Source organism: Piliocolobus tephrosceles, chromosome 8, assembly GCF_002776525.5.
Source record: "Piliocolobus tephrosceles isolate RC106 chromosome 8, ASM277652v3, whole genome shotgun sequence".
In the NCBI taxonomy this organism is placed as follows: domain Eukaryota; kingdom Metazoa; phylum Chordata; class Mammalia; order Primates; family Cercopithecidae; genus Piliocolobus; species Piliocolobus tephrosceles.
In genome coordinates, this window is record NC_045441.1 from 9,911,175 (window position 1) to 9,924,671 (window position 13,497).

General features: G+C 49.0%; 1 protein-coding gene across 1 annotated transcript in view; it reads left to right on the forward strand.

Annotated features, from left to right (window-relative positions):
- The first annotated feature begins 647 nt into the window (after positions 1–647).
- Positions 648–13,497, forward strand: part of MUC17 (mucin 17, cell surface associated) — an 18,059-nt gene continuing 5,209 nt past the window's right edge. The window contains exons 1-11 of the mRNA XM_026456597.2: positions 648–1,170; positions 1,348–1,673; positions 1,851–3,039; positions 6,858–6,971; positions 7,747–7,874; positions 8,226–8,284; positions 9,341–9,492; positions 10,460–10,528; positions 10,652–10,811; positions 11,836–11,997; positions 12,189–12,286. Coding sequence (XP_026312382.1) covers positions 648–1,170; positions 1,348–1,673; positions 1,851–3,039; positions 6,858–6,971; positions 7,747–7,874; positions 8,226–8,284; positions 9,341–9,492; positions 10,460–10,528; positions 10,652–10,811; positions 11,836–11,997; positions 12,189–12,286 — 2,980 coding nt within the window. The remainder of the gene's footprint in view (positions 1,171–1,347; positions 1,674–1,850; positions 3,040–6,857; positions 6,972–7,746; positions 7,875–8,225; positions 8,285–9,340; positions 9,493–10,459; positions 10,529–10,651; positions 10,812–11,835; positions 11,998–12,188; positions 12,287–13,497) is intronic.

Sequence of the window (13,497 nt, forward strand, 5' to 3'; positions counted from 1 at the left end):
CACGTGTGATGAGATCTGAAGGTAGCACTCTTTCAACACCTTTTGTTTACACCAGCACACTTGTGACCACTTCGATCCAAGTCAGTTCATCTCCTCCAACTCCTGAAGGTACCAGTATGCCAATCTCCACTCCTAGTGAAGGAACCACTCCATTAACAACTATGCCTGTCAGCACCACATCGGTGACCATTTCTCATCCTAGCACAGCTTCAACACCTCCTGCTGACACCAGCACATCTGTGACCACTTCAACCTACCTCACTTCATCTCCTACAACTCCTGAAGTCACCACAATGCCAATCTCTACTCCTAGTGAAGGAAGCACTCCATTAACAACTATTCCTGTCAGCCCCACACGTGTGACTAGTTCTCATGGTAGCACCTTTCCAACAACTTCTGTTGACACCAGCACACCTGTGAGCACTTCTGCCCGGGTCAGTTCATCTCCCACAACTCCTGAAGTCACCACCATGCAAATCTCAACTCCTAATGTACGAAGCACTCCATTAACAAGTATTCCTGTCAGCGCCACACGTGTGACCAGTTCTCAGGGTAGCACCCTTTCAACACCTTTTGTTGACACCAGCACACGTCTGACTACTTCTATCCAAGCCAGTTCATCTCCTACAACTCCTGAAGGTACCAGTATGCCAATCTCAACTCCTAGTGAAGGAAGCACTCCACTCACAACTATTCCTGCCAGCACCACACCTGTGACCAGTTTTGAGGGCAGCACCCTTTCAACACCTTCTGTTGACACCAGCACACCTGTGACCACTTCCACCCGAGTCAGTTCATCTGCTACAACTCCTGAAGGTACCAGTATGCCAACCTCGACTCCTAGTGATGGAAGCACTCAATTAACAACTATTCGTGTCAGCACCACAGGTGTGACCGGTTCTGAGGGTAGCACCCTTTCAACAACTTTTCTTGACACTAGCACACCTGTGACCACTTCTACCCAAGTCAGTTCATCTCCTACAACTCCTGAAATCACCACCATGCGAATCTCAACTCCTAGTGAAGGAAGCACTCCATTAACAACCATTCCTGTCACCACTACACGTGTGACCAGTTCGGAGGGCAGAACCCTTTCAACACCTTCTGTTGACACCAGCACACCTGTGACCACTTCTATCCAAGTCAATTCATCTGCTACAACTCCTCAAGGTACCCGTATTCCAACCTCGACTCCTAGTGAAGGAAGCACTCCATTAACAACTATTCCTGTCAGCATCACACGTGTGACCAGTTCTGAGGGCAGCACCCTTTCAACACTTTCTGTTTACACCAGCACACCTGTGACCACTTCTACCCAAGTCAGTTCATCTCCTACAGCTCCTGAAGTCACCACCATGCCAATCTCAACTCCTAGTGAAGGAAGCACTCCAATAACAACTATTCCTGTCAGCACCACACTTTTGACCAGTTCAGAGGGTAGCACCCCTCCAACACCTTCTGTTGACACCAGCACACCTGTGTCCACTTCTATCCAAGTCAGTTCATCTCCTACAACTCCTGAAGGTACCAGTATGCCAATCTGGACTCCTCGTGAAGGAAGCACTCAGTTAACAACTATTCCTGTCAGCACCACACTTGTGACCAATTCTGAGGGCGGCACCCTTTCAACACCTTCTGTTGACACCAGCACACCTGTGACCACTTCTACCCAAGTCAGTTCATCTTCTGCAACTCCTGAAAGTACCAGTATGCCAATCACGACTCCTGCTGAAGGAAGCACTCCATTAACAACTATTCCTCTCAGCACCACTGATGTGACTAGTTCTGAGGGTAGCACCCTTTTAATACCTTCTGTTGACACCAGCACACCTGTGACCACTTCTACTGAGGCCATTTCATCTTCTGCAACTCTTTACACTACCACCATATCTGTGTCAATACCCACGGAAATAAGCACCCTTGGGACCACTCTTCTTATCAGTACCACCCCTGTTACGAGGTTTCCTGAGAGTAGCACCCCTCCCATACCATCGGTTGACACCACCATGTCCATGACCACTGCCTCTGAAGGAAGGTCATCTCCTACACCTCTTGAAGGCACCACCATGGCAATGTCAACTACGAGTGAAAGAAGCCCTTTACTGACAACTCTCATCCGCCCTGTATCTGTGACGAGTCCTTCTGAGGCCAGCACACTTTCAACACCTCATGATGACACCAGCACACCTTTGCTCACCTCTACCGAAGCCAGTTCATCCTCCATACCTGCCGAAGGCACTACCATACATATTTCAACTACCAGTGAAAGAAGCACTCCATTAACAACTCTCCGTGTTAGCATCACACCTCCAACTAGCTTTACTGAGGCCAGCACACCTTCAACACCTTCTGTTGACACAAGCACAACTTTTACCCCTTCTACTGAAGCTGCCTCAACTCCCACCATTCCTGTAGCCACCACCAGATCTATATCAATGACCACAGAAGGAAGCACACCTGGGACAACCATTTTTATTCCCAGCACTCCTGTCACCAGTTCTACTGCTGATGTCATTCCTGCAACAACTGGTGCTGTATCTACCCCTGTGATAACTTCCACAGAACTAAACACACCATCAACCTCTACTAGTAGTACCACCACATCTTTTTCAACTACTAAGGAATTTACAACAACTGCAATGACTACTGCAGCTCCTCTCACATATGTGACCATTTCTACTGCCCCCAGCACAACCAGCAGAGGCTCCACTACTTCTGCATCAACGCTTTCTGCAGCCAGTACACCTCACACCTCTACTTCTGTCACCACCCATCCTGTGACCCCTTCATCAGAATCCAGCAGGCCGTCAACAATCACTTCTCACACCATTCCACCTATATTTTCTCCTGCTCACTCCAGTACACCTCCAACAACCTCTGCCTCCTCCACGGCTGTGACCCCTACGACTGTCACTACCATGACCACTGGGAGCACAAGGACCACTTCCTCCCCCACGGTGACCACCACCACTGTCCCCACGACTACTACTACAGTTAAGAGCACCCCCACCTCAACTCCTACTGTGCCAACAACCACAGGTAAGTGATTTCTTGAATTTCCCCCCCTTGTTTTTTATTATACTTTAAGTTCTAGGGTACATGTGCACAACGTGCAGGTTTGTTACATATGTATACATGTGCCATGTTGGTTTGCTGCACCCATTAACTTATCATTTACATTAGGTATTTCTCCTAATGTTATCCCTCCCTCATCCCTCCAACCCACAGCAGACCCCGGTGTGTGATGTTTCCCGCCCTGTGTCCAAGTGATCTCATTGTTCAGTTCCCACCTATGAGTGAGAACATGTGGTGCTTGGTTTCCTGTCCTTGCGATAGTTTGCTCAGAAGGTTTCCACCTTCATCCATGTCTCTACAAAGGACTTGAACTCATCATTTTTTATGGCTGCATAGTATTCCATGGAGTGAACAGGCAACCTACAGAATGGCAGAAAATTTTTGCAATGTACCCATCTGACAAAGGGCTAATATCCAGAATCTACAAAGAACTTAAACAAATTTACAAGAAAAAAATCAAACAACCCCATCAAAAAGTGGGCAACGGATAAGAACAGACACTTTTCAAAAGAATTTTCCTTGTTGAAACTGACCTTTCTTTTCAATCTCCACTCACTACTTTTTGTGGTTTTCTTCTTAAACGTTTACTTCTAAACTCCTTTTGCTCTGACTTACTTGTTTTCCAACTGATAAAACTCACATCAAGGTTTTCTGTCTCAGCACTCTCTCACTTCTCCACTCTCGCTGTTTCTTGCACAAGTTCCCCTTTTTTGAACAAAGTATTACCTCTCTTTGCCTGGGCACCTCAATCTCCAGTATTCTGTCCACAAGTCCTGTTTTCTCTCTTTTGTATTCTGCAGGTCTCTGTTCCATTGCACTTTGTATGCCATGATGTTATTAACTCTGAGTGGTTTATTTATGTTTTATTTTAAACTTTTTCGTTTACTTTGTAAACTTTCTAGCGGATTTTCTCACTGATTTTGTTCATACTAAAGCACAAACTGGTTTTTTTTGCAGAAGGTTTTTGCCAATTCATTCATGTGTAACTTTGTCAAGTATCTCTGCCACCATTCACTTTTATTTTGATTCATCTTATCCCCTGAGCATCCACTATAGAAGCAAAAGAAGATTCCTTCACTTCTATCAGCTCTGAATTCTACCTCCAATACCTATGAGTGTTTTGCTGTCCTTACGTATCCCTCTCCTTTCTCTGACTCAAGAACTTTCACTCAGCCTTCTTCTCTCTTGTTAGGGTGAGAATCGCACTATTGCATACCTGCTATTATAATATCCCATATATTGTATTACAGGAATCATGTAACATACTAATAGACCTGTGAGTATGACTCCCAGATTAAGAATATTTTGCACACATTTTTTAAAGTATGTTAGTTAAAATACTTGAAAACTCTGATTTATTTAGATGACTAGGCTCACAGGTATATGATCTGTGTCTGCCCACAGAACTGCCCAATCCCATCTTGAATTGATGACGATGAAGGTGGTTCTTCAGTTTTTGACTACTACGTTTTCTCTGGACTTTGTGATTTTTTTCCTCTGCTGAATTCTACTTTGCCTGAACTTTTCTTTTCTTTTTCTTTTTTCTCTTTCTTTTCTGACGGAGTTTCACTCTTGTTGCCCAGGCTGAAGTGCAATGGCGCGATCACGGTTCACTGCAACCTCCACCGCCGGGTTCAAGCGATTCTCTCACCTCAGCCTCCCGAGTAGCTGGGGTTACAGCGCATGCCACCACACCCAGCTAATTTTTGTAGTTTTAGTAGAGACAGGGTTTCACCATGTTGGCCAGGCTAGTCTTGAACTCCTGACCCCAGGTGATCCACCTGCCTCAGCTTCCCAAAGTGTTAGGATTACAGGTGTGAACCGCCATGCCTGGCTGAATTTTCTATCCTATGGCTTTTTTCTCTGGATTCTCTCCAATATGTCTTTGTCTTCTCGAGCTCTCCGATTCTCAGATGAGTGGTCTGAGAATTTTCAGATAGGAGATCTGGACCTTGTATTTCCAGGAAGCCTCATAGGCGTCTTACGACAAAGGCCAACTGGCTGCAATGCCACTGGACCCACTATATGGTGTATCTTTAAAAGCAGATTGTCCTTCTGTCTTCCTCCTCTTCCCCAGAGATTGGCCTTCCCTTTAGACTGTTGAGCAATGGTTGAACACACCCCAGCGTCTGCTTCTGTTGTTTCTCACTAGCCTGTGTTTTGGCACTTAGCTCAGGTCTGGGCATCTTCAGTAATGAAAGCGGGAAAGAGACGGAGGGAGGAGGCTGATTTATGTATGGGTGCCCGGTGTGCCCAGGACTCTTAAATCTCTCTTCAATTCTTTCCAAATGTCTTGGAGCAAAAGCCCATAAATAGAGGCTGCATGATGTGATTTTCTTGAATATGGATCCTGCTCTCTGAGTCTGTTTAGGGTAAACCAGAAGGCAGGGGTGAGGCAGGTCTTTACAGAGTCTAGACATACCTCGTGCCCTTCCCCAGACAAAACACACCTTGACTACTGATCTACCCAGGCACAACGATTTTCAAGGTAAAACCAAGAAAACAGAGCTTTAGATTTTCCAGGTTGGTTGGCACAGATATTCAAGAGTTGGCTATCACTACTTCCTACCTATTTAAACTAAGAGGAGTTTATTTGTTGTCCTGCAATTTGAAAAGGAGTTGTTAGGCTGGGCGTGATGGCTCACACCTGTAATCCCAGCATTTTGTGAGGCTGAGACTGGAGGATTTGTTAAGACCAGGAGTTTGAGACCAGCCTGGGCAACAGAGCAAGACCGCATCTCTACAGAAAAATTTTAAAAATAAGCCAGACATGGTGATTCACGCCTGCAGTCCCAGTTACATGGGAGGCTAAGGTGGGAGGATTGCTTAAGCCCAGTAGGTCAAGGCTGTAGTGAGCTATGATTGCACTACTACGCTCCAACCTGAACGACACGGTGAGACTCTGTCTCAAAAAAAATAATAAAATAAGATCTAAACTCCTCCCTCAAACTCCACATCCCAGTAAATTAAAAAGAATCAGAAAGAGTCATAACAGTAACGATTGCCAGTATGGGCTTTTCCAAAGCAGGTGTTGAAGACCAACGACCATCTCTGTCTCAACCTGGGTGGAATCTAGACTGGTCAAGTTCACCTGGGTTTTTCCTTCCTCAGCCCTGACTGTGTCGTTCACCTCTCACAGTGTCAGATTTCTCTTTCTTCACGTTTTCGGGGTAAAGTCAAGCATGCTGGACTAGGACTGGGTGAAGTGTAGCCTAAACGTGGACCCATGGAGAGGTGGCTTAGCCTCTCTCTGCCTCACTTTGCCTATCTGTGAAGTGAGGATAATGGTAACTGTCCTGTGCACCCCCAGGGTCTCCTGAGAGTATCAAATTAGGCAGTGTTGGAGCCGGGCGTGGTGGCTCACACCTGTAATCCTAGCATTTTGGGAGGCCGAAGTGGGCAGATCACCTGAGGTCAGGAGTTTGAGACCAACCTGGCCAAACAGGTGAAACCCTGTCTCTACTAAAAATACAAAAACTTAGCTGGGCATGGTGGCGGGCACCTGTAATCTCAGCTACTCGGGAGGCTGAGGAAGGAGAATCGCTTGAACCTGGGAGGTAGAGGTTGCAGTGAGCCACGATCGCGCCATTGCACTCCAGCCTGGGTGACAAGTGGGAAACTCAGACTCAAAAAACAAAAACAAATTAGGCAGTGTCCGTGCAAATGCATTGTAAGCTGTAAAGTGCTGTGCCCAACATATAAACACAGTAGATCCCTGTTCCTTTCAGTGAGCTGCCTCAATGGAGGAACTTGGAAAGAAAACTTCTGTGATTGTTCCACAGGGTTTGGAGATCAACGCTGCAAGAATGGAGGCACCTGGGTTGGGTCCGAGTGCCAGTGTCCCACCCCCTATTCTGGGGAGTGGTGTGAGGAGGTGGTTAACAGCATTGACATAGGTGAGTGCAACCCCAGGCCCTCCCCCCTCCCCATGCCCTGGGACCCAACCTCCATACAGGCACCAGTTCCTACTCCACGTTGATCTGAGGCCAGGAATAGGGCCTCTTCTGGACTGTGGTGTTTGTTTTGTTTTGTTTTGGTTTGGTTTTTTCCACCCAGAGCTAAGAACGCTAAGGTATTACAACATGAATAAAATAGGCCAGGAACGGTGGCTCTCGCCTGTAATCCCAGTGCTTTGGGAGCCTGAGGCTGGATCGCCTGAGGCCAGGAGTTCGAGACCAGCCTGGGCAACATAGTGAGATTTCATTGATTTAAAAAAAAAAAAAGACTTAGCTGGGTGTGGTGGCGCATACTTGTAGTCTTAGCTGTTTGGGAGGCTGAGGTGGGAAGATTGCTTGAGCCCAGGAGGTCAAGGCTGCCCTGAGCTATGATCTCAACACTTCACTCCAGCCTGGGCAACAGAACAAGACCCTGTCAAAAAAAAGAAAGAAGGAAGGAAAAAAGAAAGAAAGAAAAGAAAAAGAAATGAAGGAAAGGAAAAGAAAGGAAAGGAAGGGAAAGGAAGGAAGGAAGGAAGGAGAAAGAAAGAGAAAAGAAAATGAATAAAAAAGAAAGAAAAGAAAATAAAACAAGAAGGTGTATTTTGGATACAAATTTGGCACAAAATTTTACCATAAAATACAATGGAGGTCACTCCCTCCACCTAGGCTGGGGGGCAAAACTTCTGAGTAAGAAACTCAGGGACGCTTTGCTCAGTAAGTCTACCCACCTCAGTGCCACCGGAGACTGTCTCTGCCCAAATGGAAATGACTGTGACAGTGACCAGTGTGAAGTTCACCGAGGAGCTAAAAAACCACTCTTCCCAGGAATTCCGGGAGTTCAATAAGACATTCACAGAACAGGTAAGTCTGGGAGAGCAAGGCCCCATGGCCACTCAGTTCCCCCCAGAGCAGAGTTTGTAGGGTAAGAAGGCAACAGGGGGCTGTTCCCTTGTTAGATGTGCAGGAGTTCCCTCAGGCCCCCATGTCCTCAGGGCTTGCCAGTGGAGGGGGGAAGAGACGAGGCCAGGTTTTACCTGGGGGCTGCAGGAGGCCCCTGAGGCAGGGCAGGTCTCTGGAAAGAAACCACTCCATTTGATGAGTGTGCTATGATGCTCTAGGACAGGAGCATCCCCTGGTCCTGTGCCCTCCTGATGTCCCACGGAGAGGCCCCATGGTGTCTCTGGGATGACACAGTGGCCCCTTGCCTTTCAGATGAACATTGTGTATTCCGGGATCCCCGAGTATGTTGGGGTGAACATCACAAACCTACGGTAAGTGTCTGGGCCCGTGGGAAGAGGGTCTGTGGTGTGGAAGCAGCAGTCATAATTATAAAGGCAATTAGAACTGTGCCTCCTGCATTACCGTGCTCAGGCAGCTATTGCAGAATACCACCAATGGGGCAGCTTAAACAACAGAAATCTATTTCTCCCAGTTCTAGGGGCTGGAGGTCTAAGATGAAGGTGTGGGGGGGTGTGGTTTCTCTGGAGGCCTCTCTCCTTGGCTTGTGGACGGCCACCTTCTTGCTGTGTCTTTGCATGGTCTTTCCTCTGTGCACACCTCCCTGCTGTCTCTGCATATCCAAATTCCCCCTTTTTATAAGGACACCAGTCAGACTGGATGAGGGCCTACACTAATGGCCTCATTTTAACTTACTCACCTCTTTAAAGACCCTATCGCCAAATATGGTCACATTCTGAGGTTCTGGGGGTTAGGGCTTCAATATATAAATGTAGGTGGCACCAGGTGCAGTGGCTCACACCTGTAAGCCCAGCACTTTGGGAGGCCAATGTAGAAGGATTATTTGAGGCCAGGAGTTCAAGACCAGCCTAAGCAACATAGCAAGACCTTGTCTGTACAAAAAATAGCAGAGCATGGTGGCATGCACCTGTAGACCTGGCTACTCAGGAGGCTGAGGCAGCAGGATCACTTGAGCCCAGGAGTCAGAGGTTAGAGTAAACCAGGATCGCACCCTTGTACTCCAGCCTGGGCAGCAGAGTGAGACTCTGTCTCTAAAACAAAACAAAAAAATCAAAGCCCTCAAGGATGGCCTCTTCTGTGGTTCCCATTCCTCCATCCATCTTCATCACTGAGGCTTCCCTAAGACTTCCTGGAGACTCACTTTGTAGAAAGTTATCTTAGGCACCACTGCTGGGAGAACTCCTATAGCAGGGGGCCCAGTGCAGTGCCTAGGACAGAGTCATCACCGCAACTGTGCTCCTGCCAGCTCTGCCTTCCCTTGGGATAAGAGAGGGTGAAGCCTGTCTGGGATGGATTCGAAAGGTAAGCACCCAATTCTGACCCCAGGACATCTTCCCTTCCCTCCTCAGCCTTGGCAGTGTGGTGGTGGAGCATGACGTCCTCCTAAGAACCAAGTACACACCAGAATACAAGACAGTTTTGGACAATGCCACCGAGGTAGTGAAACAAAAAATCACACAAGTGACTGCAGAGCAAATAATGACCAATGATAATTGCTCAGGTAAACTCTTGGGCTTCTAGGGAGGGAAGGGAGAGGGGATCAGAGCTGGGGCATGACTTTCTTAACAGAGAGGAGGGCTGGGAGTGAAGATGGTTAATGGGCAGGTGCGAGAATCACTGTGGGGTCCTAGAGTACCTGGGGGTGCAGCCCAAAGAAGCCCCAGGATTGGGCCGAGAGAGTCTTTAACCTTCATCATCCTCCAGCCCATTTTGTCCCTGGGGTAGGGGAAGGGGCGAAGGCAAATGGAGACAGCAAGAGAACGTGGAGATCCAGGAATTCGTCCTGGAACCTGCAAGGCCAGACATACAAATAGACCAGATCTTGCAGGGTGCCAGGACTAAGGGCTATAGGACAGGGGAGTCTGCTGGAAATGGGGACCCATGGGCCTCGTTACAGGGGAGTTCATCTAAGTGTATGGATCATGGCAGAAGAGGGAAGGAGGAGGCATCGGAAAGGCATGGTGGCTCACACCTGTAATCCCAGCACTTTGGGAGGCTGAGGCGGGCAAATCACTTGAGGCCAGGAGTTTGAAACCAGCCTAGTCAACTGGCGAAACCCCATCTCTACTAAAAATACAAAATTAGCTGGGCATGGTGGCAGGCGCCTGTAGTTCTAGCTATTTGAGAGGCCAAGGCAGGAGAATCACTTGAACCTGGGAAGCAGAGGTTGCATTGAGCCGAGACTGCACCACTGCACTCCAGCCTGGGTGACAGAGCAAGACTCCATCTCAAAAAAAGAAAGAAAGAAAGAAAGAAAATAAGAGAAAAGGGAGGCATGGGACAAAAAAGCTCAGGACACTTGGAGGGTCATAGGACGCGAGGCTGATGCTGCTCCTCTGCCGGGGCCAAATTCCCACCTTCCCATCACAGCCCACCCCCTTCTCACACACACATACATGCCTCAGCTCCCTGAGGATGCAGAACAAGCATGTATGTGTCATGAGGGGTTTTATGTGTCTCTTTCACAGCCCTGATGTGTTTCAACACCACTGGCACCCAAGTGCAAAACATTACAGTGACCCAATACGACCCTGTAGGTAGGTGATAACACAAGGGGTTTGGGGGAAGGCTGGAGAGGTGGGGAGCCCAGGAGGAGCGGGACAGTGCCCCCCCCAGCCCCCTGATCATGGCTGCTCCCCATCCCTGCACCCCTCCACCAGAGGAATGCCGGCAGAAGGCCGAGGTATATGGAGACTACTTCGTAGTGGAGTACCAGGACCAGAAACCATACTGCATCAGCCCCTGTGAGTCTGGCTTCAATGCCTCCAAGAACTGTAACTATGGCAAGTGCCAGATGTCTCGAAGTGGACCCCAGTGCCTGTGAGTGCTCCCCCATCTCCTCCAGCCCAGCCCAGATGTCCTGGTCCTCCCCTCCCGTCCAGGGCTTCACCCCAGGCACTGCCTGGAGGCCAAGGTCATGGGACTAGGTCCCAGCATCTCCTGAATGTGTCTAGCTGCAGAGGAATTGGGTTGGGGATGGGGGTAAAACATGAGTAGTTGAGCTCCAAGGCTATGTCCAGAACAGCCTAGCTGTGTCCTGTCTGTGCTAAGGAGGGCTGAGGACAGTGAGAACCTCCTGGGAAGGTTGTCTGACAGGGGGAACAGAGACACAGCCTTGCTCTCTCTCCAGAGAGAGAACAAGACCGTCTTCTGGTGAAATAGAAACAGAAGGTTACACACCCATATGAGGAGTGGGGAGAACCCCTCTAGCCCAGTCACAGAGGTAAGAAAGCAAAGAAAAACGTTGCCACTTGAAACAGAACCAAAGAGAGAGACCAGATGGAGCATCAGATGCGTGAAGAAGCCACATGTGGGCAAAGACCTGAGTAGTTAGTTTTGGAAAGCTTCCTGGAAGAGGGGGTCACAAGCTGGAAAGGGGAAGAAAGGAACAGGGTTTAGAGAGAGCATCTCAAGGCAGCAGGGAGGAAGAGCTTCAGGGGTGTAATGGGAGCTCTTGGTCAGGGCTGCAGCCTGGCTTTCTTGACAGAGAGGAGGGCTGGAAGTGAGGATTGTTAATGGGTGGATGCAAGATCACTGTGGGGTCCTGGAGTCCCTGGGGGTGCAGCCCAGGGAAGACCCACAGTTGGGCCAACTGTCCTAGGTCCTGGGTTGCAACTGGAGGCAAAATCTAAAAGCCTGGAGTGGGAACTGAGCTCATTTGAGGACCACCTCCAGGGATGCTGGTCTTCATCTCCATTCATCCCCTCAGGGCGCCTTGCTTTATGCACCCTGGCAATCTCTTCTCACCTCCTCTTCATTAAACACCCACTGGGCAGGGCCCGGGTCTGAAGCTGGTGCTGACTCTGTTCTCTCTCCCTAACCCGCCGCTTCTCTCCCATCTCAGCTGCGTGACCACGGAAACTCACTGGTACAGTGGGGAGGACTGTAACCAGGGCACCCAGAAGAGTCTAGTGTACGGCCTCGTGGGGGCAGCGGTCGTGCTGGTGCTAATCATCCTGGTAGCTCTCCTGATGCTCATTTTCCACTCCAAGAGAGAGGTGAAACGGTAAGCAAGCCCCTACCACCTCCTCTTTCAACTCCCTCCAGCTCCTCCTCTTCCTCTGATCCCTCTGCCTCTAATCACTTCATCCTCGAGGTGGACAGTGGGACAAGCTAAAAATGGGGATACAATTTGTCCCTGGTCCTTGTTCCTGTTCCCCAATCCTAATGGGGTCTCTCTGGTGTTTCCATCAATAGGCAAAAGTACAGATTGTCTCAGTGGTACAAGTGGCAAGAAGAGAACGGTGGACCAACTCCTGGGACCTTCCAAAACATTGGCTTTGACATCTGCCAAGGTATCGGCCTTCCTCTCTGCACTCAGAATGACTCAAAATGTGGAAACAGGCTGGGTGCTGTGGGCTCATGCCTGTAATCCCAGCATTCTGAAAGGCCAAGGCAGGAGGATTGCTTGAGGCCAGGAGCTCGAGATCAGCCTGGGCAACAACACAGAAAACTCTATCTCTTTTTTTCTTTTTTGAGACGGAGTCTCACTCAGTCGCCCAGGCTGGAGTGCAGTGGCGCGATCTCAGCTCACTGCAAGCTCCGCCTCCCGGGTTCACGCCATTCTCCTGCCTCAGCCTCCCGAGTAGCTGGGACTACAGGCGCCCGCCACCACGCCTGGCTAATTTTTTGTATTTTTAGTAGAGACGGGGTTTCACCGTGTTAGCCAGGATGGTCTCAATCTCCTGACCTTGCCATCCGCCCGCCTCGGCCTCCCAAAGTGCTGGGATTACAGGCGTGAGCCACTGCGCCTGGCCAAACTCTATCTCTTAAAAAAAAAAAAGGGGGGGGGGAGGCTGAGACAGGTGGACCACTTGAGGTCAGTAGTTTGAGACCAGCCTGGACCACATAGTGAAACCCTGTCTCTACTGAAAACACAAAAAATTAGCTGAGCGTGGTGGCAGGTGCCTGTAATCCCAGCTACTCCGGAGGCTGAGGCAGGAGAATCACTTGAACCCGGGAGGCAGAGATTGCAGTTAGCCGAGATTGTGCCATTGCACTCCAGCCTGGGCAACAAGCATGAAACTCCATCTCAAAAAAATAAAAAATAAAATTTTTTTTAATTATCTGGGGGTGGTGGCATGCACCTCTAGTCCCAGCTGCTCAGGAGGCTGAGGCAGGAGAATTGCTTGAGCCTGGGAGATGGAGGCTGCAGTGAGCCGTGATTGCACCACTCCACTCCAGCCTGGGCAACAGAACAAGATACTGTGTTAAAAAAAAAAAAAAAAAGAAAAGAAAAGAAAAGAAAGATACTTAGGAGGCACCTGGGAAGACCCTGGGGCTTAAAGTGTGAAGGGGGAAAATATTTCCCACTCCAAAATGTTTGGCTCTACAGCTGAAACCTTATTTCCATGACTGACTCCTGTGAGACCCTGGATGGGGCGTAGTGAACTGAACCACTGGGGAGACACAGGTTCCTTGAGGGTGCTAGATTTCCCTAATGCACAGATCAGTGCTCAGGAGTGGGTGAGCTCATTAGCAGGGGAGTTGTTCCTCAGTAAAGACA